At 41.5% G+C, this 22,654-nt stretch overlaps 1 protein-coding gene across 6 annotated transcripts in view; it reads right to left on the bottom strand.

Annotated features, from left to right (window-relative positions):
• The window catches only part of EML1 (EMAP like 1), a 136,118-nt gene that overhangs the window by 17,807 nt on the left and 95,657 nt on the right, over nucleotides 1-22,654 (bottom strand). For 4 of the 6 annotated variants that reach the window (XM_066607963.1, XM_066607961.1, XM_066607964.1 and 1 more), the window contains 7 exons: nucleotides 19,569-19,700; nucleotides 15,889-15,917; nucleotides 15,021-15,047; nucleotides 7,210-7,339; nucleotides 5,061-5,210; nucleotides 2,235-2,304; nucleotides 688-798 (listed from right to left, as the gene is read on the bottom strand). In XM_066607963.1, coding sequence (XP_066464060.1) covers nucleotides 688-798; nucleotides 2,235-2,304; nucleotides 5,061-5,210; nucleotides 7,210-7,339; nucleotides 15,021-15,047; nucleotides 15,889-15,917; nucleotides 19,569-19,700 — 649 coding nt within the window. The remainder of the gene's footprint in view (nucleotides 1-687; nucleotides 799-2,234; nucleotides 2,305-5,060; nucleotides 5,211-7,209; nucleotides 7,340-15,020; nucleotides 15,048-15,888; nucleotides 15,918-19,568; nucleotides 19,701-22,654) is intronic. The other 2 variants (XM_066607962.1, XM_066607966.1) reach the window with 1 other exon arrangement.

Here is a 22,654-nt window from a genome sequence, read left to right as displayed (position 1 = left end):
ATTTGATTAGCATTCATTTGTCAGCAACTTTGTTTAACTGGATAACCCCTTTAAAGAGGTTGTCCAGCATTTGCAAAAAAAAACCAACAAAAAAACATGCCCGCTTTCTTCCAGAAACAGCACTACACCTGGCCATGGGATGTTTGTGGTATTGCAGACCAGACCTATTCACCTTTATGTGTATGACCAGCTTTAAGGCAGCTTCACACAGCAATACACAGAGAATAGAACCCATTGATTTTAATGCGTTCATTCTCAGTCTCTCTTGTATGCACAAAAAAAAAAAAGCAGGCTCCATTTTTTTGCGCATATGCGCACCAAAAGGTTCCTATACAAGGGTATGGGAGGTGTGCAAATGTGCCCTTAATACCTGTGCAATTGAGCAATATGCTACGCAATACTGCGGGGAGGACACACATCTGGAACTCATTATGCCAAATAGTCTTTAAAATCACAGCGTGGGCATGTTCCTCGTCCATGTGAACTAGCCCTGTGAGCACAAAAAGTACAGTAATATGTGCAGCAAAAATGGGCGCAAAAGCACATGGTTCACGGTGCAAATGTGTTGTGCTTCTGAGGGTGCTTTTGCGCATATATTCATGTGAAGGGGCCCTTAGAGAACTATTGTAAGGACGTAAAGAGTGACTGAAAAAAATTTATAATTCAGTACTTTTTTCTATTACTTACAGATTTAGAGAATGCAACACATGTTACAGCGCGATCAAAGAAGCCCATGCCAATGACATGCAAGGTGTTCAGTGTCACAGAATCCCAAACACGGACATGTGGTGGTAATTGCTATAAAACAAAAATGCAACATGTTAACTGTTTGCAAACATCATGCTTCTGCAGATGTGTTTTATATGAGGTGTCATGTCCTGTCTTTTAATGAACAACTTTCTAATAGACTTTGTTTCAATTCCTCACCAAAGGAACATTTTGGTTTACATCAGATGCACAAACTATGCCGACCACTATTTACAGCTGAGGGATTGCAACTATTGTATCAATTCTATACAATTCTCTGGGAGTTCAAACAACCTGAGCTCCAGGCTGCTACATTTTACCTCTACTGATGGTTGTCAAAAACTAAAAAAGGACAAGAGTATATCCATTTAAGGGAAGGTCCACCTGTGCAACCAATTTAATTGATTAACGGCAAGCAACATGAAAAAGCAATTTTGTATTCTTTTTTTCTATCCAGAGCTCCAATGTAGAGCTGTGTCTACATGGTAGCAAATGAAGAAACAATACTGGTAGCCCGGCGCCGCTCTGCAATGAAATTCAACAGGCAGACTGCTGTTTTAATTGACACAATAAAAAGAGAAGTTGGATAAATCTTATCCCACTGCCTGTTGAAATTCATTGGAGAGCGACGCCGAGCTGCCAGTATTGTTTCTCCATTTGCTCTATTTTGTCCACCAGTTGGTGGCTTTATCTGGTTGTCAGCGCCTCCTAGTGAAATTAATTTTCACACAAATCTACACTCTTCTGCAGCTCCTTGAGGCTTCTGGTCCCTGGACATCCTCCTGGGCTCCGGACACTCATACACTCTGGGTTTGCTCCACTCCTTCTCTAGCTCTTTGTCCTCTCTACATGGTAGCAGGCGGCAAACAAACCCTGTGCATCCTGATCCTGCAGTCATACTCCCATCTGCCCCCTACCTCTTATTAATACATTTAGGGACAGATGGGTGGCGATATGGATGCAGGATCCGAATACACAGGGTTTCCATTAGAGCTGGTAGAAGATTTTCAAGATTTACAAAGTTGTCTTCTTTTTCATTGAAAAAGCAATGGAGCAATTAAATTAAGTTAGTTGTAAAAGATGTACCTTCTATTTAAGAAACCCCTTAAGGTGCTATGCACATGGAAGAGCTGATGGAGCACGCCACTGTCGTTTAGATACATATGAATTCTGATAGAAAGATCCTTGTATGCCTCTGTAAGAAACGGGAGACATCTGGGAGGTACAATACGGCCCCTTAGACTTCTATTACAGCCAAGTTGTTATAATGAGCTGTAATAGGCTCATGTGCATGAACCCCAAGAGCATCAAGTAATGGATTTTGGTTAGTTTGCCTGAATACTAATGACTTTCTCAGGTAAGTTTTACTTTGTTGTACATAATGGATGATCTAAACTTAGAATTTTATGCAAGGAATACAATGACTGTCTCCAGCATACACCTGATGATCTTATGCTGAGCTTCATTAACAAGACAGGATCACTTACTTTCCCATCCTTGGATGTTCCTGCAACTTGGCCAGTTGCTATGGTAATTTTATCAGGATGGACTGCAAGGCTGCAAAATTAGAAAAAAAAACATATGTAGTCCTGAGCAAGGCTGTGAATAATTAATACATACTTCTGAGAGACTATAAAAATTACATAGGCCTGGGAGGGCTGGTTTCAGATGACGCACTGCCTCACAAGCATCTGCTGTGAGGAGAAGACAGTGTCACTATCACAAAGCTATCAAGTATCCTCAAACCAAGGAAGAGCATTGCTACCCAGGGGGGCAGTGATCAAGAAAGCTTCACTTTTTTTTCAACTATAAGTCTCGTAGTGTGGGAGTATACGGGAGGATGTTCGAGACAAAAGTTTCCAGTGAGCAGGGTGCGTTTTTGGTGCTGACAACTAAAAACAAGCTCTAAACCATGGCTCTACAACTGTAGGAGACCCACAACTAGCAGGATGCTCTTAAGGGCTCTTTCACACGGTTATATGTGTATTTTAGTCCATGAATATGTAGCGTATTCACAGATCGAAATACACCAATTCACTGCTTGTCTCTTCCTATCTGCAGTTTTTTTACGTGTGTAAAAAAAAAAAACCCCCACACAAAATCCCATTGATTTAGTGCACAAATACGCATGTTACCTGCATATTTGTACATGCCCATTGATTTTAATGGGTTATTTCAGTGCGTAATAAGCACCAAGATGACATGCTGCTTTTTTTCCCCCCCTCTTTACGCGACCAAAAATCGTATGATAAATACATAGCTGTGAATGAATCCATTGAAATCAATGGGCTCTATCTGCTGTGTATTTAGGCTTGTGTGAAATAGCCTTAAGGGTACAGTGTGAAAATAGTGAAAGTTTAGGATCCGGAAAAATCTGCACCACAATCCACATCAGAACCGCAAACCAGCGGCAAACGTTTACACTACCGACTGCAGTCGTTACAGACCTTCAACAGGATGACAAAGCGCGGCGACATTCATTCTGTGATAATATACAAACTGTTATGGAAAGTGATTGTTCCACGGAATCTTTAGTGTTCAGTGATGAAGCCGCCTTCTACCCTTCAGAAACAGTTACCAAACATATTGTCAGAATCTGGAGGAGGGAAGGGAAAACCCAATTGTCTACGTGGAACATATGTGCGACTCCCCCAAGGTGAATGTGCTTAGTGCTATAACCTGTAGGAAAATGTACGGCTACTTTTTCCATGACGAAACAATCCCGGCGATTTCGTACATGGACGCTACAGATATGGCTTCTGTTGCAGCTGAAACAAGAAATCCCAGGTTGCATCTTCCAACAGGATGGAGCACCACCCATTTTCACAATGAAGTCAGAAGTGCGCTAAATAGGCGACTAACAAACAGATGGATTGGGAGAGGTGATGACGGTAGCGAACTTCTTCCTTGGCCTCCACCTTCCCTGGACCTTATGCCCTGTGATTTTTTTCCCTCTGGGGGAGTGTTAAAGATGCCTCCCTTATCACCCAACATGCATGTTCTGTGATGCAGAAGCCATTGTCAATTGGGATATACTACAACGTGTGGCAGGAACTTGACTACAGGCTCAAGCCTCAAAAGAGGGCTCACATTGGTCACCTCTGCTGCAGAAAATATTTTGGATGTTGTGCAACAGAACTTTTTGAGTTTCTGTTAAATGTATATATTTGGGTGTCTTTAAAGTGAGTTATGAATGTTTTAATCAGGAAGATCATTTATAATAACTCTGTATATCTTTGAAGTTGCTTAGGTTTTTTATAGCATTAAAAAGGGGTTGCCTTTTGAAAGTGGCGGTTCTGCATCAAAATCCACACCAATGTTGCGGATTTTGATGCAGTTTTCATGTGGATTCTGGAGCAATTTTTCTGCTGTGGATAATCTGCATCATTTTTGCTACACATGAACAAACTAAGCATCTGTGGAGCTTAGACAACGCTGATCTAACATTATGTGGGTTTAGTAGGAGCTGCTCTCCACTAACACTGGCGAGTGGATGTAGTGGTATTGTTCACCCTCTGGCTGGTGAGGCAGGCCCCAGTGTCCTCTAAAGTATAAACATTTAGGTATCAAGTCCCCTTCTCTTGGCCCACATATATAAATGCCTTACTGGGTGATGCAACTACCATATATGGTGGCTATATTTTGGTTATGTGGGCCTGCAGTTTATGTGTAGCAGTTCTGCTCTGGCTAATACAAGGAGCCCATGGTATAGCTATAGGGGAGTTCAGGCCTAGTACCCTGGTCTCTTTGGGCCAAAAAGGCACCTCTGCCACAAAGGAAGACGCATAGAAAATATTATAAAAAGGGTACACAGTAGGTGCAGGCCCAGGATCTTCAAGCTATGTAGCCATGCTCTACAAAAAAGGAGCTGGCAAAAGGGAAGAATAGCTTTAATTCTACCACCAAATGGTGGCCTTAAGAAAACTGTTGGATATTACTAATCCAAATTCCCCTATTAACATACACATCTGTCTTGGGAGGGAATACATGTCATTTGCATACAGCTTAAGGAAAAGCATCTACCAGACACAACTGATCTCAGTAAAAACTAATGTAATGAAGAGGAAGAATCCATTCTGTCTGTTGGGACAATAGATTGTCAGCAGGAACCATAAACAACGATTTTTGTGGCTGTCAAATATGCTATATTTTGAAGACATCTGGCACTGGTCATTAACAGGTGTAATAATGATAGTGGCAACTATGAACATAACTTCTTCAAATCGAGGCCTCATAGTTCCCCATTATACCTGGATTTCTATTTCTATGGGAACACGAAAAGTGAAGACGACTTAAGTCCTATTCTGACTCACCACTTGACGTCATCATTGTGACCCGTGTAATGTCTTTGCAACTGTTCTTCAACATTATACAATACAACGACAGAAGCGATGAAGTACACAGTCTCTCCGGTGGGCAGAAGGTACAGGTTAGTGCGACAGTCTCTACCTCGGTAGCCATAGCTAGAATACTAGTAAAGGAAGAACAGAAAAATAGGAGGTGCTTTGGAAGGGTTGAGAACAGGGCGGCAGGGAAAAGAATAAATTATATGCAGCAACAGTAGTCATAGAGCAAAGGGATGTTTTTGCTATAAATTATGACAGGCCATATAATGAATCAGTCAAGGGGTTGCAACTACTAGTCTTCAAAATGGGGATGCCCAGTTCCCTATTCACTGTAAAGAGATAGTTGTGGATATGTAGCCATGCTCCATTATGATGGGACAGGAGATCTATATATGACCATGGCTGTGTCATTTACATGCAGTGATCATCGCTACTATACATGGTCACAATCCATCAGATAGAATGCATGACCCTATACCTCGAATTCACTCCCCTCATGGGGCTTTCCGCAATACAGCAAATTTCTCTAATCCAGAGTCAATGGCAAAGGACAGGTGCCAGAATATCAGATCGAATGCAGAAAAGGGATTTAAAGGTTAAAAAAAAAAAAAAGCTGGGATAATCATGTTCTGGACAAATGAGAAATGAAGGGAAATCCACCATGCAACTGTATGCCATGTGTTACAACTTGATAAATAAAGCAGTCTAGTGAAACGTGGCCCTATGTTCACATGTATTAATGCTGCAGGTTATCCATATGAATTTCTGCAGCATTTCCTGTATTGTTTAACTTAACCAATGAACTTTTATTAAACATTACCCAATATGCATGAATAGGTAATACAAACTTACGATACAAAATAGTGCATACATAAATGCAAACTAATACTAAAAAGCTATGTCAAAACATTAAACTCCCTAAGGCCCAATGTCCATGGACGGATTTAATTTGTGGAACCCATGCGGGAGATCTGCAGATCAAATCGCCCATAGGGTTGCATTAGCATCAGCAAAACAATTTAAAGCATGCGGATGCAATTTCCTCCTCCCCCTCCACTTTTCTGCGATCCCACAGAGACAGCTTCCATTAAAGTCAATGGAAGCCGTCCGATCCGCGACACAACCACAGCTGTCACTGTGTACGCACCGTGGATCCGTTTATCGTTCGTTGTTTGATCGTTGCCTGCTTTTACACTGAAGATCGTTCATTTTCACTTAATTGAATGATTTTTTAAACAATAATCGTTTAAACAAGGTTCTGCTCCTTTCCAGAGATGGACGCTTGGATACTTAACCCTTTCCAATCCAATTTGTATCCTGGTTTTCCTAGGGGGCTTACTCTTTTTCTGCCATTATACAACAGCGCTATCTGCTGGCTAAAGCCAGTACTGCATGAGGTGACACGTTAGATAGGCTCCGACAGCAGAGAGGCTGGCAATATACAGTAAGAGAACCCCGACAGATGTCTTCCAACATCGGAGCTGTACAGCCCTAAATCATAAAGTCTTCAGAGGTCAGACAGTGGATTGGAAAGGGTTAATGGTGTTGTACCCTCCTAAAACCGGCAATGCAAAGGGTTTAACCTCTTCTACGATTTGAAAAGGTGTCATGCGTCCAGTGTTTCCGCTTTCTTTTTCTCTACCTTCCTTCTCCCCTTCCCCCTTGATAACTTTTTCTTAGCAAAGTCAATTTAACGTGAAAGCTTTTTATCTTCGTAAAGTCAGATGACACTTATTTTGCAAACTACTCTATTGCATTTTGATAGGTCTTTTCCTGCCTGTCCTAAAAGCTTTCAATAGAAAGGTTATTGAACCATAAAGTCAGATTACAATGACATAATATGGAGGCAATGGCATCTGACAGGATGTACAATCAGAATTATGATATGACATGTTCAGATCTTTGCAGAACTGCAGCATGTAACCCAGGCCCCTACTGATAGACCCCAAAATACTGGTTTATGCTCCAGGCATCTCACGTCTACACATGTGATGTTCAGTGTTTTTACATTACTAAATGCACTGACCCCAAATTCCTCCCGACACGCTGAAACAATTAGCTGAAGTGTGAATGGACTCGGCAAAAACCATGTACTGCATGCTGAATAAAAGGATACACCCATTCCAGTTTCAGTCTTCTGGCAGGAAGTTCCACTTTTGCCTCCAAATTATATGACTCCACTTGGTCTTTGGGCATGTGCATAGTTACTGGACGTCCTCGCAGAAACATTTTTACATAACCTTCCTCTGGGGAAAAAAAGAAATGGTAAATGGAAAATGCATCTAACCCAAAAACTATAAAATACATCAATTAGATCTGCAAAAGCAAGGGAAAAAAAAAAAAAAAGTATAAAAAGTAGCAAATAAATGTAGAAAACTCAAAAATAAACTTAATGAAGAGTAGATGGAAAAGAAAACGCAAGACCAGTAAGGTAAGTTTAGCAATTCTTTATTACAGGTTAGAAACAGCATGCATATACAAGGTCAAGGATTAATAACCTACAAAGAGGGAAATTAGTACAAATGCAAAATGTATATAAAACAAAAACCAAAGCAACACATAGAACTGAAAGATTACACAAGCCCTGAGACAGACTCCTGGACTACAACTCCTTTAAGGTGGGGGGTACGTTTTATGAAGACATCAGCAATGAACCTCTGTTGTAGTTTAATGCCCGAGACCCTTAGCATTCAGTTCAGCCTTTAAATACACAAAACCGTGTTTAGATCTAGTTTAGTGGAGTAACACTGCTGCCTTTCTGTGATTTCTACTTGAACTTAGATTGACTCAGGCCTCTTTCACATGAGCTACAAAATCATCGCTACAATATGAAGCCCATGGTTTCCAATGGGTTCTTTCACATGAGCGATGTTTTGTAGCCCGTGTAGAAATAACTTCCTAAGCTCATGGTTTCCTATAGGTTCTTACAGGCTACAAAACATCACTCATGTGAAAGAACCCATTGGAAACCATGGGCTTCACATACATGCGTTTTGTAGCAATCATTTTGTAGCCCGTGTGAAAGAGGCCTAAAGAGCATGCCAAATTTACCTTTTGTTATCACTCCAGGGCATCTAAGAATAAGGCAAATAGACTATTAAACATCTCCTACCGTTTTGTGTATACAGTTTCCATACAAATCTATGTGTCTACATGGTGACAGACTACAGACAAACCCTATGTAGGGTGATCCTGCACTCACATTTCATTCCCTTCCACCTGTCCCTCGTGACCACAGGATTAGATAGTGCTTGTATTATTGTTTGTACGTCAGTTTGCTGGTGTACAAGAGTCACAATTTTGGTGCAATTGCCAAAATTGCAATTTTTTTCCCTTTAACTATTACTCCTGGTTCCACCACCTTTTCAAAAAGTAGGCAGGGTCCAGCATTAGTAGGTGTGGGCACACGTATGCTGTCACATTTACTATGGACACCAGTAACTTGTACACCCATTACAGCAGAAAATTATGCCATTTTGGAGTTGGCATAGGTTGCCATCTGGTTCATGGAGGTGCTGCCAGGTGTGACTAGTGTATTAAGATGTGCAAGTCTCTTCATACATTTATCACACTACCCCGGAATAGTTTATTTACACCCGCATATGAACTGCCACTCTAACTAAACATTCCCCACAGAGTATGCTTGTAACAATGGAGACACAAAGGTCTGCATAGGTGCTGTATACACAATACGGTAGGAGGTTTTTATTCAATAATATTTGCAAAGTTGTTGCATTATTTATTTATTTTAGATATAGATGTACTGCCGCAATGGAAAAAAAATGGAGCTGCAAAAAGTCTAAGGTTCTCTAACCTAATAAAGAGGAACAAAACAAAACAAAAAAAAAAAACACTTAACCCGAGGCTCAAATGTCTTCTAATAAGAATAATGTATTGAGAACCAAAGTATAATCGAATGTTAAAGTCAGAGAGCTTATTGAATGTACTCCAAGCTGTTCTCCAATATTTTACAGAAAAGGGTTCATAATTGTCAAAAAGATAGGTTTTATGTAGTCATCCAGGTCTTACCTCCCCAGATGGAGCTACAGATCATTACAGAAATCTGGCACAATAGGCTATATAACCATCACCATGTAATTACTGGTGATATAGCCAACAGGAGTGACATCACTACAGCATTGCTAATAAGCAGTGATGTCATGAGATTCCCTATAGCAGTTAATCATCAGCACCTAGTTACATTATGTATTTTATATACACAACCCCTGAGCCCCCCCTTCATGTACTTTCTCCAGCTTTCCGTAGGCGGGGTGCACAAAGGCGGGTTGGATTCCGCAAACGGGAGACCCGCAGCTGTGAGCCCTGCCAGTGGTCCCGAGTACCTCACTTAACTGTACTGCAGATGACCGTGCAAAGGCACGCATGGGGTCATGCACAAAACAATTTTTTTTTTTAGTTTGCCTTTCCTGGGTCATTGCTAAGCGGTGACCTGGGTACCCACAGCCAATGTACAATGTTTATTGCGTATGGGCTGCGGGTTGGACGCCTCCATTGACATCAATGTAGGCCGTCTGCATGGATTCCACGGCAAATTAGAGCATGCTGCGATCTTTCTTCCTCTCACGGAATCCGCAATTCATATTCGCGAGCGAAGGAAAAATTGAAAATGCATGCCTTTCAAAGTCCACGCAGACGCTGACTGCAGAATCTGCAATACAAATCCGGTCATGTGAGCCTGGCCTTGTGAAAGGAAGGAGGGGTTCGATACAGGTCTCATAACTTACAGCAATGCTTTAATATGGATCGCGGCCTGTCGTATTGCATAGATAGAGCCTCATATAAAACTGACATTTAGTAAACATATACCAGTAGTGACAAAGCATCCTCAATGTAAAACAGACTTCTTATTCAGAGCTTACTGCCATGGTCATACCTAATTATACTGGGAATTGGAAGATTGGAGTTGTAATCCAGTAGTCAAAAGGACATAGAAGTAAAAATCACTTTTCAAAAATACTACATATTAAAAAAAATAAATAAAAAATAATGCTATAACACAGACATGCCCTGACAAATTGCACTAAACCTGCCATGCACAAGAGGTTTAAACTGAGCATAGAGGGTCAATAGCAAAGCTGGAAATAGCTGCTGTGGGACCTGGTGCTTTTGAAGCTAGGTGACCTGGTGAGGGGCATATTGGTTTGGCTGGGACTTTTAGTCAGTGGCAAAGAGAAATTCCTGGGGGAGGCAAGCGGCAATTGTCCACATTCAGAAGTGAATTCTTCCGGTTGTGCAACCGAGTCGGCCTTGTTCTTACAGGCATCAGGTAGTTGTGAAGCCATCAAAACCTGCACGGTTACTACATGACGGAACGGGCAACACAAAGAAGAAAAAAACAGAATGGGAGGGCACAAGGCACACAGGGTTAATGAAACAAAAGAAAAAAATGATAAAAACGATATATGTGCTGAATGAAATGCATGAGGACAACTGGCCATTAAGTATAAAGGCAATCTATCAGCAGAGGTGACCCATCAATGGCAAGTTACTTCACGTCATCATGCAATATGTAAGCATTCTTAGCCAATCAGTTGTATCTAGAGGACGCTATGCCTCATATCTGGATGGAGCAGTCACTGGGTACATGTGATAGGCTCTGCATCCTTCATTTGCATACCAAATCATTTTGTTTTCTGATTAGTGGATACAAGTTCTCCCAGTTTACTTTTGTTGGAGCATCTTCATATACCCATGATGCAAATATACAATTAAGTTTAAGGCTTCGTTGTCTAAATAAGCAAAGTAGCCATTCCATGGGCCAACACCCTTATTAATTCGGTTGAAACGAGTGACATATTATGAAAGAGTTCGAGGTTATCAATGCCAAATGTATGATGGTCGGTCTCATGAAATGGCAAATTTATGGGTAATACAACCAAGATTTGGGTATAATGCTGAGTGTTCCAACTACCGACCTCCCTACGCCCCACCCAAACTTTGAATGGAAGTCTTTCTTAGAGCCTTCATCCATGTAAGGTTGAGTGTATATCCTCAGCTCTACAAATACAGAGAACCTAAGCTGCGATACTGGCCGTGTGTAACTATGCTGCTGACTGATGCGTCACATCATCATGCTGGGATTTTGCACAGAGGGTGGCAGGCAGAGCCGCTTCATTCAGTGTTTGGACACAGATCGCTTCACATGGTTGCTAAAGCCTTGGCGAATTTTTGTATCAGAACTCAAAAGTAGCTTCTACAAACGTGCGTGGGAGTTGTTCACTTTTTTGTACTCTAGTGCGACGCATGCAGTATTTTTACTGTTTACCATTTCCAGGCGATACGCTAAAAGGTGTAGTAAAGTGGTTAGAATGCAGTGTTTGCTATCACATATATTTGGGGAAGGAAAATATAAACTATAGAGATAGTTTAAAGAATAGCAGTGCCAACCACATTACAAGCTAGATCCCTATATATACACCCAACTCCTAGTTTAGTAGTGGTGGAACACTCTGCATGACCCCTTAGGACAATATATTTAAGGCTTCATGCTTACAAGTTATAGGCCTATAACAATACCCTTATTTTAATACTACACAAGAGGCAATTATCTGTGCACCCTAAATAATTACATGGGTATGTTAGGCAGCTTTCACACCTGCGTTAGCGCTCAGTTCAGAGTTTCAGTCTCTCGGGTCTATTTTTGGAGGAGAGAAATGGATATAAAAAAGGGGGAAGACGAAATAAAAAAAAAATCCCCATTGATTTCACTGGCGTTTCAAAAAAAATGGAAAGCAAACAGGAAGGATTCCATTTGGTTCCATTCCGTCAGGTTTCTGGGGGAGTTTTTTGGACAGAAATATAGCGCAATATGCAGCATTATTTTTCCATCCAAAGACAAAAAAACCAATACAGAATGGAAGCCTCCCCATTTGCTTTCTATTTTTTTCCGGTTTTATTTCAGTTTCTCTCCTCCAAAATGGAGCAGAGACACACAAATCCTAAACTAAGCCCCAACGCAGGTGTGAAAGCCGCCTTATGCTGAATGGTAGCATTGTAAAAATGCTGGCATTTGGAAACAGGAACATGAGAATACAATGTAACGAAGAGGTCAGGAAGCCGAGCTGCAAATATTCAGAGGAGGGCGATATGTTTGAAATCAGTATAAAGATATGTCTAATGCTATATGGAAAATTGTGCCCGACGGTGGATGTAGAATTTAAGAGAGATATCTAATCCCCAGTCTGTATTATACCACAGAGCTACATGCACAATTCTGCAGGCTTCAGAGCTGAAATCTCCCAGCATTCCCTGCAGTGCAGTGTCTGCACAGAGCTTGCTCAGGTGATTTGCATCAGGCACTGTAAAGTCATCTAATGCAGGACAAACTACCTGCTAGCCTGCATTATAGAATTGTGTTTTTCACCATGATTGTTGACCATTTCCAATGACGACAAGCAGAATAGGGATAGCAGCTCTGTACTAATATACAGAATGTAACTCAGGATCAGAGCAGGATAAGTAATGTACACACATAATGACTCCACTGGAAAAATATGAGTGCAGCTCCTCCAGGATATGCCAAAAATATCTGAAAGTTGTGGGTTCCACTTCTGGTACCTGCACTTATTTGGAGAATTCAAGACACACATCTCTCACTGGCACAGCTGCTGGTCTGCTCCCATAAAACTGAACACAGAGCAGCGCACACGCCTAACCAGACAAAATCGATGACCACCATTCTCCACACAGCTGGGGGTCAAAGTAGTGGGACCTGTATATCAGATATTTATGGAGTATCCTGTGGATATGCCAAAAATGTCTAATGTAGGAAACCCTTTTAACCCCTTCCCAACTGCATAATTCAAATATAGATCATGGTGTGTGTATGGAGTGAGCTTGAGGGCCGAGCCTGCTCCATACCCAGCAGACGTTAACCGGTGTCAACAGCTTACATCTAAGCAGTTAGCGGAGGATGGAGAAAGCGGGGCTTAGTGCCATGGCAGTCTCGGGCCTATACAGAAAAACTACAGTATATAATACAAGCAATCCAGTGATCGGAAGGTCATGTCCCCAAATGGGTCAAAATGAAATGGATTAGCAATTTTTAAATATACTTTTAAAAAAATTGGAGGAGTTTAGGACACCCCCTCAAAAAAATTAAATAAATAAATAAATAAATATAAATTTCCCCATAAACAACCCATTTATAATTCATATGACTGAGTTCACAAAAATCTGAAAATATCACACTACTCATCCCTATAAAATTATTATTATTATTACTACTACTTTGAATGCCATAGGTAATGGAAAAAACCAAATGCCAGTTTTGCTTTTTTCTCTCTTTCATTATCACCTCATCTTCGAACAAACTGAATTAAAAAGTGATCCAAAATTAAACCAGTTAACCGTTTAGTACATTATATATTAAAGAGCAACATTAAAAAAATATAAACTAGCCCTGCAAAATAAAAAATAAAATGGATACAGCTATACTGACAGAAAAACAAAACTGTTACGGCACCTAGGATGCAGGGACAAAAACTAAAACACTCTGGTCTTAAAAGGGTTGGGTAAACAATAGGTTGTGAAACGTGTCATATGTTGCATCCTTCCTTTTGTGGCTGTGAAGCGCAGTACCAGACCCTTTTGCTGAATAGGAGCAGCCATCATGGAATGCCAACTCTTAGACATAATACTATACCCATGTAAAATATTCATGTACATGATAAAAGCCTCACGTGGCTTCTTAAAATAAGGAAATGATCTTTTAGAATAAACTAAGGAGGACGTCACTCTGCACCATCCAACCTCTGGGTCTCCACCCGTTGCAGAACTACAACTCTGCAGCGCTCTGGGCATACTGGGAGTTGTCGTCCCGAAACGGCTGCAGAGCCGCAGGTTGGAGACTGCTGCCTATAATACAGTATATGTCATTAGTGAATAAAGTGCAAAAGAAATCATGCGAAGGACAAAGAAATATAAAAGTACAAAGAACTTCTAATGAAGGGAAAGACTACTAGCTCTAAAACAGCAGCAATATTCCAGCTATACCTACTTCTGTTAACACTAAAACACTACAGGATAGCATTTCATCTTTGAGGGGCTGTTGCTTTCGGAAATCTCTAAACAGCATCCAGTAGAGGGCACTATAGCATCACTTTAGAAGGCCAAACACATTCGTTGGGAAGTTCTGCAGGTTTCAGAGTCACTTGCACAGGGAGGAGAATTTTCAAGTCTCGTAAACAATACAGACGAGAACAGATTAAGGGCGAGGGAGGTTTTGGTTTCTCCCCTGATTAACTGCAGCATCCTATGTCTGGGACTAACATATGGTTCTAAATAAACCAAGTGCAATTATTCTCACTTGTAATTAGGATGCTACTTTTTCTATGGCTGTATTACGCCCCTTTAAACATGAAATGCCTTGCTTTGTGGAGGAAATAAAGACACTATAGTACAAAAGAAACCAATGTGCAATAATTAGCAAAGCAAATAAATCCACTAAATTAATGAAAACTAGACGGAGCCAGGGAGTGGTGCAGCTACATTTAGGTGACGCTGTAGGCACGGTGCTGCACATACATACAGGCACTTTCTTGCTTGCCAAGATTAAGCAGTGTTCTAGTTATAAAACACATTTAAGATGTTGGCAATGGAGACAGCCATTCTGCAGGTGAAAGTAATCTCTTGAGAACCAGCACCTGGTCCGGACTGATAGATATTAGTCAGATGAGATAATGTTACGCTTTCCTATCCAACTAACAGACAGCAGAATGGAGGTCTCCACTGCGGGATACTATGCCAGCGTGATAACTGATGGAAGGGTGCTGACCATCGATGAGCCCTTCAATGTCTTGTTTTGGGGTGTGAGGTGCGACATTGAAGGGTTTTCCGATGAACCTTTCATCAACTTGGCAACCGTGCTGCTCGGAGAGCTAGTCAGGCCAAGCGCCAGAATCCTACCTTTACAGTGTGTCACCCGCCGCTTCCCTTGTGATTACAGAGACAGAAAGAGAAGTCTAGGTAAAGATATGTTTATGGCAGCACAGTCACACATTACAAGTGCCCCTGACCTTCTACAATGGGGTTCCCAACCACAAACCATCAAAAATGTGATCAGTGGGGGAACCTCAACAATCCTGACAATGGGGACCTCACGTCCCGCTCGCAGAGGACAGGTAGTTACACATACACTCTTTAATATACTCTAGGGGACTCTATACTCTTAGCTCTCCTCATATCCTCCAGACTATAACGCTGCCCCCACCCTCATGGAGACAGTAGACACTGTTATTGCCATCGGCAGCGGTCACCGATATGCAATAAATAATTTGTAATGAAATAACTCAGCAGACAGAGAAGTTCTATTAACATCAGATATAGGTAGGTAAATGGTAGGAAGGTAGATGGGTATATGCAAGAAAGGGAACGGCCATTAGATGAAAATCCCAGATCTGCGCCCTCTTACAGAGATCCCCCGACATCAATAGTCACTCAGAGTAAAACTCCCTTTCCCCCTAAAGCTATTTAAAAAAAATAATAAAAGTGTGAAAGAGGTGACCCCCCCCCCCCCCCCCCCAAAAAAAAAGGGGATGGAACCATTACATTACATTTCCAGGGGGTTTACTCATACACTGCCCTGTAAAATGAAGAGTCACATACCGCATAGTCACTAGGTATACCATCATGTATATTACCACCTTATACCACAGGACAGGATAAAAGCGCCTCCCGGGGGGCAGGAGAGTGTACTGCAGGACAACAACTGTGTGTGCTTCTCATAAACCACAAACCAAATGATGACAGATAAGAGGAGGAGGTATGGACTCACCGACGCTGAAGACCGGTTCCTTGGGTTTACTGGAAAAAAAAATAATAAGTGAATAAACAAACAACAGAGCTGGATTACAAGTATGCTGTAAGCTCCTGGTGCCCAGCGCGGTTCTACTACATAGCATGGGTGGACTACGGGGAGGGAATCTAGTTCCAACTGCTATAGTTATACCACTGTATTGTAAACTGGAAATGACAGTCCCAGTCTTGGAGATAATTCAGATGATCAGTTCTAACCAATCTCATAAGGACACTTGTTTTCAGAAGGCGGCAATCTCAAGCAAAAACTATTCTATTCACCATTTTGATGATCTCACTTGCTGTCAGTGAATGTAAGCACCTGCCCTGATCACGTACAACCGACATGCCCTGCTATTGGCTGTCGAAAGCGAATGCAGACATTGGACTTTATTCACTGACAGCTAGCAGAGCTATAGAACATGATGAATAAACAAGAGACAAAAGTATGTTACAGCATTGCAAAACTTTTTATTACGTACTTTGCACTTGGGCATCTAACCATTTGGCACTCCGAGCTCCATCATGCAGCCTGTCCAGCTAGCTCAGCTCTGGGTGCCAATTTGGACCATTGAGAACATTAGGTCATTCGTGTGTTAATAGCCAATTACAGCACTGAAAACCACAAACGATATCTGCATTATAGCAGCACATTTCCTTGCAGATTACGCTGGCTGCTACATGAACGAGACCAACTGCAGCGGAGATGAATGCCATTCCTGTTTCTTGTATTGTCCATCACAGCATCTGATGATTATGGACAAGGAATTAGGTTATGACATGATATAATGGGTGCCAGCTGCCACATACAAACACCACCCAGAAACTGGCTGCTGAGCTGTGCAAATCAAAAAGAGCCATTATCTGGCCGACGCTCTGGAAAACATGCTTCTTCTCTCATCTAGTACAAGGAGTGATCTCAGTGCAAATACTAAGTGAAGGCATGAGGGCAGCAAGAGGACTTAACCCTTACTAATCCCCAGACTCATGTGTAGATGCAGGCAGAGCCATAATTATAATGGGTGCAGTCACACCCGGGCTTTGGGTCCACACGGTCTCCGTTCCCATTAGGAGGAGACCAGTACTATAAATTAAATAGTACCTGCACTTTTACCTCTGGGGCGCTTCTGCTCCTTCAGCGATTTCGGCACCTTCCAGCAGCTGAAAATGGCCCCATATAGTACTCCACCCCTGGACCCCAGTTTGCATATTTAGATGTATATAAAAATGTGTCGCTGTGTACATATATTACATTTCTTATATTGTATTGATCCCAAATTATCTCCTGTATTATAATCCAGAGCTGCACTTGGCAGACTTCACAGCCAAAATCTTTCATCATTCCCTACTTCTTCAGTATCTGGTGATTTGCATTCTGGGAAGTGTGGCCTTTATACTAGGCATCATACAGTAAAGGGGATTGATATGTTTATTGTGTTCAAGCAACTGTGCCTTTGGACCAATGCACACGGTAGATTCGGTTTTGTGAAAGATGACAATGTGAGATTACTAGGTCTGTAATAAAGGTCTGGGACGTGGTGGTCAGGTGGCTGCAGAGCGACACCGACTGCTTTCATGGTGTTTATAAAGTGGGGGTGGTGACCCTAGAGATTAAGTCATGGTTCACTCACCAGCTTTCATCCCAACAGTGTAAATCCAGGAGGAGGTGCAGAAATTGGGCAACAGAGTCTTAGGCCCAAAGCCTGCTGAAAGTAAGTTGCTCCTCTGTAAAAGTATACCAATTGGAAGGACTTCAGTGACCACCATAATGGTGTATCCTCTCAGAGACTTTCAGCTGCACCCACAGCGGCCATAGACTGCATTGTGTTCCGTTTGCATTTTATTAAAGAGTTTCAACCATGCAGTGGCGGTGCATTTCTTACAGTGGGTTCCCTAGCAAGCGGTATGCAACCGCTCCATTTTGCTCAATGGGGAACGAGTGAATACCGTTATCACAGACAACTAGTGACTACCAGAACTGCCAATCCGTGCACACCTGAGTTGGGTAAGCCCCTGTCTGTGCCCATCCAGAACCAGACAGGCTTTACTCCTGCGGTTATGTCTATTACTGCAGCTGTCTTTCAATACCAGGTACAGCTGCTCGTATGGACCAGTAGCTGTGCCAGTGTAAACAAGGACAATGTGCTTGCCTAAAAACAGGCCATTAATGTTACAATCCCAGAAAATCCCTTTAAACGTGCCCCCCTAGACAGGCTTAACTTAATGCTGTAGATAAGTGCCCTTGCTTCCTTACATCTGTTGGTTCTTGAGGTAACAAGCTAGCTACTGTCATCTACGGGATCAGACAATGTCCTCATGCACCGCCCTCCAGCCTGCTCTCTAACACACCAAAGGACATCCGGGAGCCACCACTTCAAAACCATACAAATAAAGTGCTTCCTGATGACACTATAAATGCAGGTCCCTGATAAGGCAGATGCCCTGGACAAGAGCCCAACGTCAAATGCAAACAAGTTCACAGGAAGTTCTGCAAAGAAATAAGGGAGTTTTCCAGACTAAGAATATATTCCATGCCTCTCGCAGGACTCTTATTTAGACTTCTAAATAACCATCCTTGGCACCTTATTCCAGCAGCAATCACAGGGCTTCACCGAGGGACGGACTTTTAAATTGGGTACACACCTTAGTAAAATGACTGGAGGCCACTCCACAAAATTACAATGTCAGCACACCACAGTTATACTTTGTATAATGAACAGTTGTTTAACTTTCCAATAAACTTGCTGTATCAATTTGTCAAGATACGAAAGATCTCTGCTTGCAGGCATTAAATAGCACCCTTCAGATTTCCATCCAATGAACAAAAAGGAAAAAAAAATAAAATCTGTCCTGGTCATGTGATGGATACAGGTACTTTTTCTCATTTCGAGACAGAGCTCCGATAACCCAAATCCATGCTGCACCTGTGTGTCCATCACTTGACCAAGACAGATTTCCATCGTCTGGGAGTAAACCATGAAAGATCCTATTAAATGACGAGCAGAGCTCCTAAAAATAACATACAAATTCTCCAATATTGTTTCTGCATGACTAACAAACAAGGAAAAGCTGAGTCCAGAGAAGTTTTCTGACCTTTTGGGAAACCCCTGTATAAGAATACTTATGTTTCACATACTTACACCACAGCGATAACGTGTTATACTCAATGTGACCACAGCAACCAATCACTGGCTGTACATGTGATATCAACATGGAATACAACATATGCGCCTTATACCAAAAGGTTGGAAAGCCTTTCCTTGTGAGATTATACTGTGTAATCTAGACCCAACGAAGAACAGAATAAATAAGGGCTCCTGCACACTTGTATTTTACTTGCACATTTTTTTCACGCTATATCGCTGTGTTTTTTTTTCACACAATCGTCAATGGGACTTTCTAATTCTAAAAACATATCGCACAAAAATTGCAAAGCACCAACTTTCGATGCGTTTTTAAAATTAGAAAGTCCCATTGACAACCGCGTGGAAAAAAAAAAACACGCAGCGATATCGCGTTAAAAAAACGTGCAAGAAAAACGCAAGCGTGCTGGAGCCCTTACCCAACACAGCACATAGCAGCTATTTTGGATCTGCCCCATGGCTGTACACCTGTGCCGGTGAAGCGTTGGCTTCCTGTGACATGGGCGTAATCTCCTACCTCTCGCAGTTTTTCTTGCCGCTGGATGAGCTACTGGTAGATCCAGCGCGGTTCCTGCAGCCTTTGTCCCCAGCACTTTCTCTTCGTCCACCAGGAGAGATACGTTCAGTAGAGTTTGTTCTTTTGACATTACTAGAAACAAAGATGATAATAATTGGCTCTAATACGGCCCATATAACAGGATACACATCGGTCAGAATATGCTTTCTCATATAGTCAAATTCCTTTAATTTTGGCATTAATAAGACCAGATAGTTCAGTAGATTTGATGAGCCAACACCTATCAGATTAGTAAAAAACAGGGTATATAATAGACCAGTGTTCCCCAACTCCAGTCCTCAGGGACCGCCAACAGGTCATGTTTTCAGGATTTCCTCAGTGTTGCACAGGTGATGTAATTATTGTCGGTGCCTCAGACATTGCCACAGGCGTTGTTACCATAGGATATCCTAAAAACATGACCTGTTGGTGGTCCCTGAGGACTGGAGTTGGGGACCCCTGTAATAGACAACCTTACTCCTGGATTCTGGTCTTTGGGGCACTGTTTTGTGATTGTGTTTTCTCTTTAAGGTATAGATTATATATTATTTATCCTCAGTTACACCATGTATTATACTCCAGAGCTGCACTCAGCATTCTGCTGGTGGAATCCCTGTGTACATACATTACTTATCCTGTAATGATCCAGACTTACATCCTGTATTATACTCTAGAGCTGCACTCACTATTCTGCTAGAGTAATCACTGTATACATACTTTATACTGTATTACTTCTGCATTATATCAAATGAGCAATACATGGCAAATGGGCACTGATATACAAAGCACTAAAAGGGAAGGAGTGGCAATTCAGCCACTGAACAGGACAATACAAGACCAATAAAAAGCAAATGGGCACAGATTTCAGTGCTTACCTACTGCCCCATTTACTATTTACTGCCTATTAAAGCCCTATTCACATTACATTATTAATCTAGACTTGGCATGTACACCAGGAAAAGCTCCCAACGTACATGCCAAGCATATTAATAGGGCTCCCGAGGGCGGCAAAAAGAATGTCCTTTTGGCCTCTGACAGGTTAGTGTACCTTAGTATACTTTTTAATTGCATGAAATAGTGTAGTATACCCTGCTATTCCACTAAATTCATATCTTATATAAAACAAATGGCATCTTAACATTTAGATAGATGGGCGCTTCCTCTGTCAGCTTATCGGTGCCCTCGAAACATGATCACTTAGTTCTGCTACTGTAATTACGTTATATACGATACCAGAACTAAGCTCATATGTACACAGGTAATTTTGTGTTGTATTTATGTTACAAGTTTGGTTTTGGTGTTGCATATATGAACTGACCTTGGTCCTGGTACTGTATTTATGTTAAATAGAATTTTTCTTTTCTTCCAAATAAGGGCAAACAGCAACAAACAAAATTTAAAAAAAACCTGCACAGGATGCCATGTAACCTAAGGCCACCCTTGTTTACATACATTACTTATCCAGAGTTACACCCTGTATAATAAACACCACAGTAGCATTCAACTATTCTGCTGGTGTAGTCACTGTATACATACATTTATTCTGCACTGATCCAGAGTTACAGCAAGTATTATACCCCAAAGCTACACCCACTACGCTGCAAGCTTCACAGCTGAAATCTCCCAACTTTCCCTGCCTTTTAATTTTCTGTATAGCGCATTCTCTGGTGATCTGCATTCTAGGAAGTTTCATCTTTATACCAAGCTCTGTATAGCAATCAGATTTAGGAAAATCTGCCCCCTCCTGCATTAGAGAAGCTCAGCTGAACTACTAGAAGCATGTCTGACAACAAGCTTGTTGAGAGTTTGCAGTGACAACCAGCAGAATTGTAAATGCAGCTTCCCTATCGCCCTCAGCTCAGCCCTAATTGGCCTATATGGCTCTGCCCAAAGCAGACTTTTATCCACCCAGGCTCGGTCAGAACAACATGATAAACTTCCTAATACTACAATATGAGGTTTAATTTTTTTATCTCAAAATTTTTAAATAGGTAGTAATACTCATACAAGTCATTATCTACAAATTAAATTAAAGCATAACAGACAGAAAGAAGTTACACATTTAGTGGAACTGACAAAAGGATCAGTGGCTCTAATAAGCTTAATTAGCGAGGAAAACAAGACATGACTGCAATTATAATTGTGAGACATATGACACTTTTACAGAGGCTGAACTGAGCAGTGACATACAAGGCGTTATAGTCTTAACTACATGTGTCGCATACCCAAAGCTGTACTCAAGATTCTAATTTGGATCTCAAGAACAGTTCTATACAATCTGACGTTAGGGCTTTATCCCAGAGAGTTATGAATGGAGAAGTTCACCGAAAATATACTTAAGAGGTTTAGTCAAAAAAAAAAATTATATAATAAATAAATAACAACAACAACTTCTATATTTGCCTATTTCTCCCCCGTCAGTCTCCTTACCACATCTTCTCCTGGCTGAGCTTCTACAGTTCCCCGGGGTTACCTCAATACACGCTGGCCAGCTTGTTATGAAGGCTGCGTTCCTCACATTCCTTGCGGGCGGGTCAGTGAAGGTCAGGTCCCTGTGCTGTAGCTTCACTGGAAGGAATTCTAATCTATTGCCGAGACAGCATGCATGAGTAACCTCTGCAGTAGATAGGAACTCCCCCTACTGGCCTGTGACATAACGTACATTGGATAGCAAAAAGACGACTGCCAACCATTGTATGTAACCTCACAGGAAGGAGAAGAATCATGCAGCTGGAGGTGAAGATCTGGTAGGTAGACTGACGGGAAGGAATATGAAAGTATTGAAATGTTTTTTTAAATAACAGAACCCTTTTAAAGAAAAAAAAAAATGTTTCTGATGTTGTAAGCTCTAATTTGTACTTGCAGCGTGCTTTACAGTTACTGGCTCTTGACGCTTTCCTATTCACTTTTATGAGAAAAAAATAAAATAAATTGAGAAAGATTTACCTGGTGGTGGTTTTAGTTATTTTACATGAATTCAACAGACGGACAGACTTGCTACAGCCAGAATGACGCAGGAAAGAGCAGGAGTGAGAACAGGTCAGTGC

The sequence above is a fragment of the Eleutherodactylus coqui genome, chromosome 6, assembly GCF_035609145.1.
Source record: "Eleutherodactylus coqui strain aEleCoq1 chromosome 6, aEleCoq1.hap1, whole genome shotgun sequence".
Classification (NCBI taxonomy): Eukaryota; Metazoa; Chordata; class Amphibia; order Anura; family Eleutherodactylidae; genus Eleutherodactylus; species Eleutherodactylus coqui.
The sequence above is the reverse complement of the archived record's forward strand: the minus strand, read 5'-3'. Positions and strand labels throughout refer to the sequence as shown.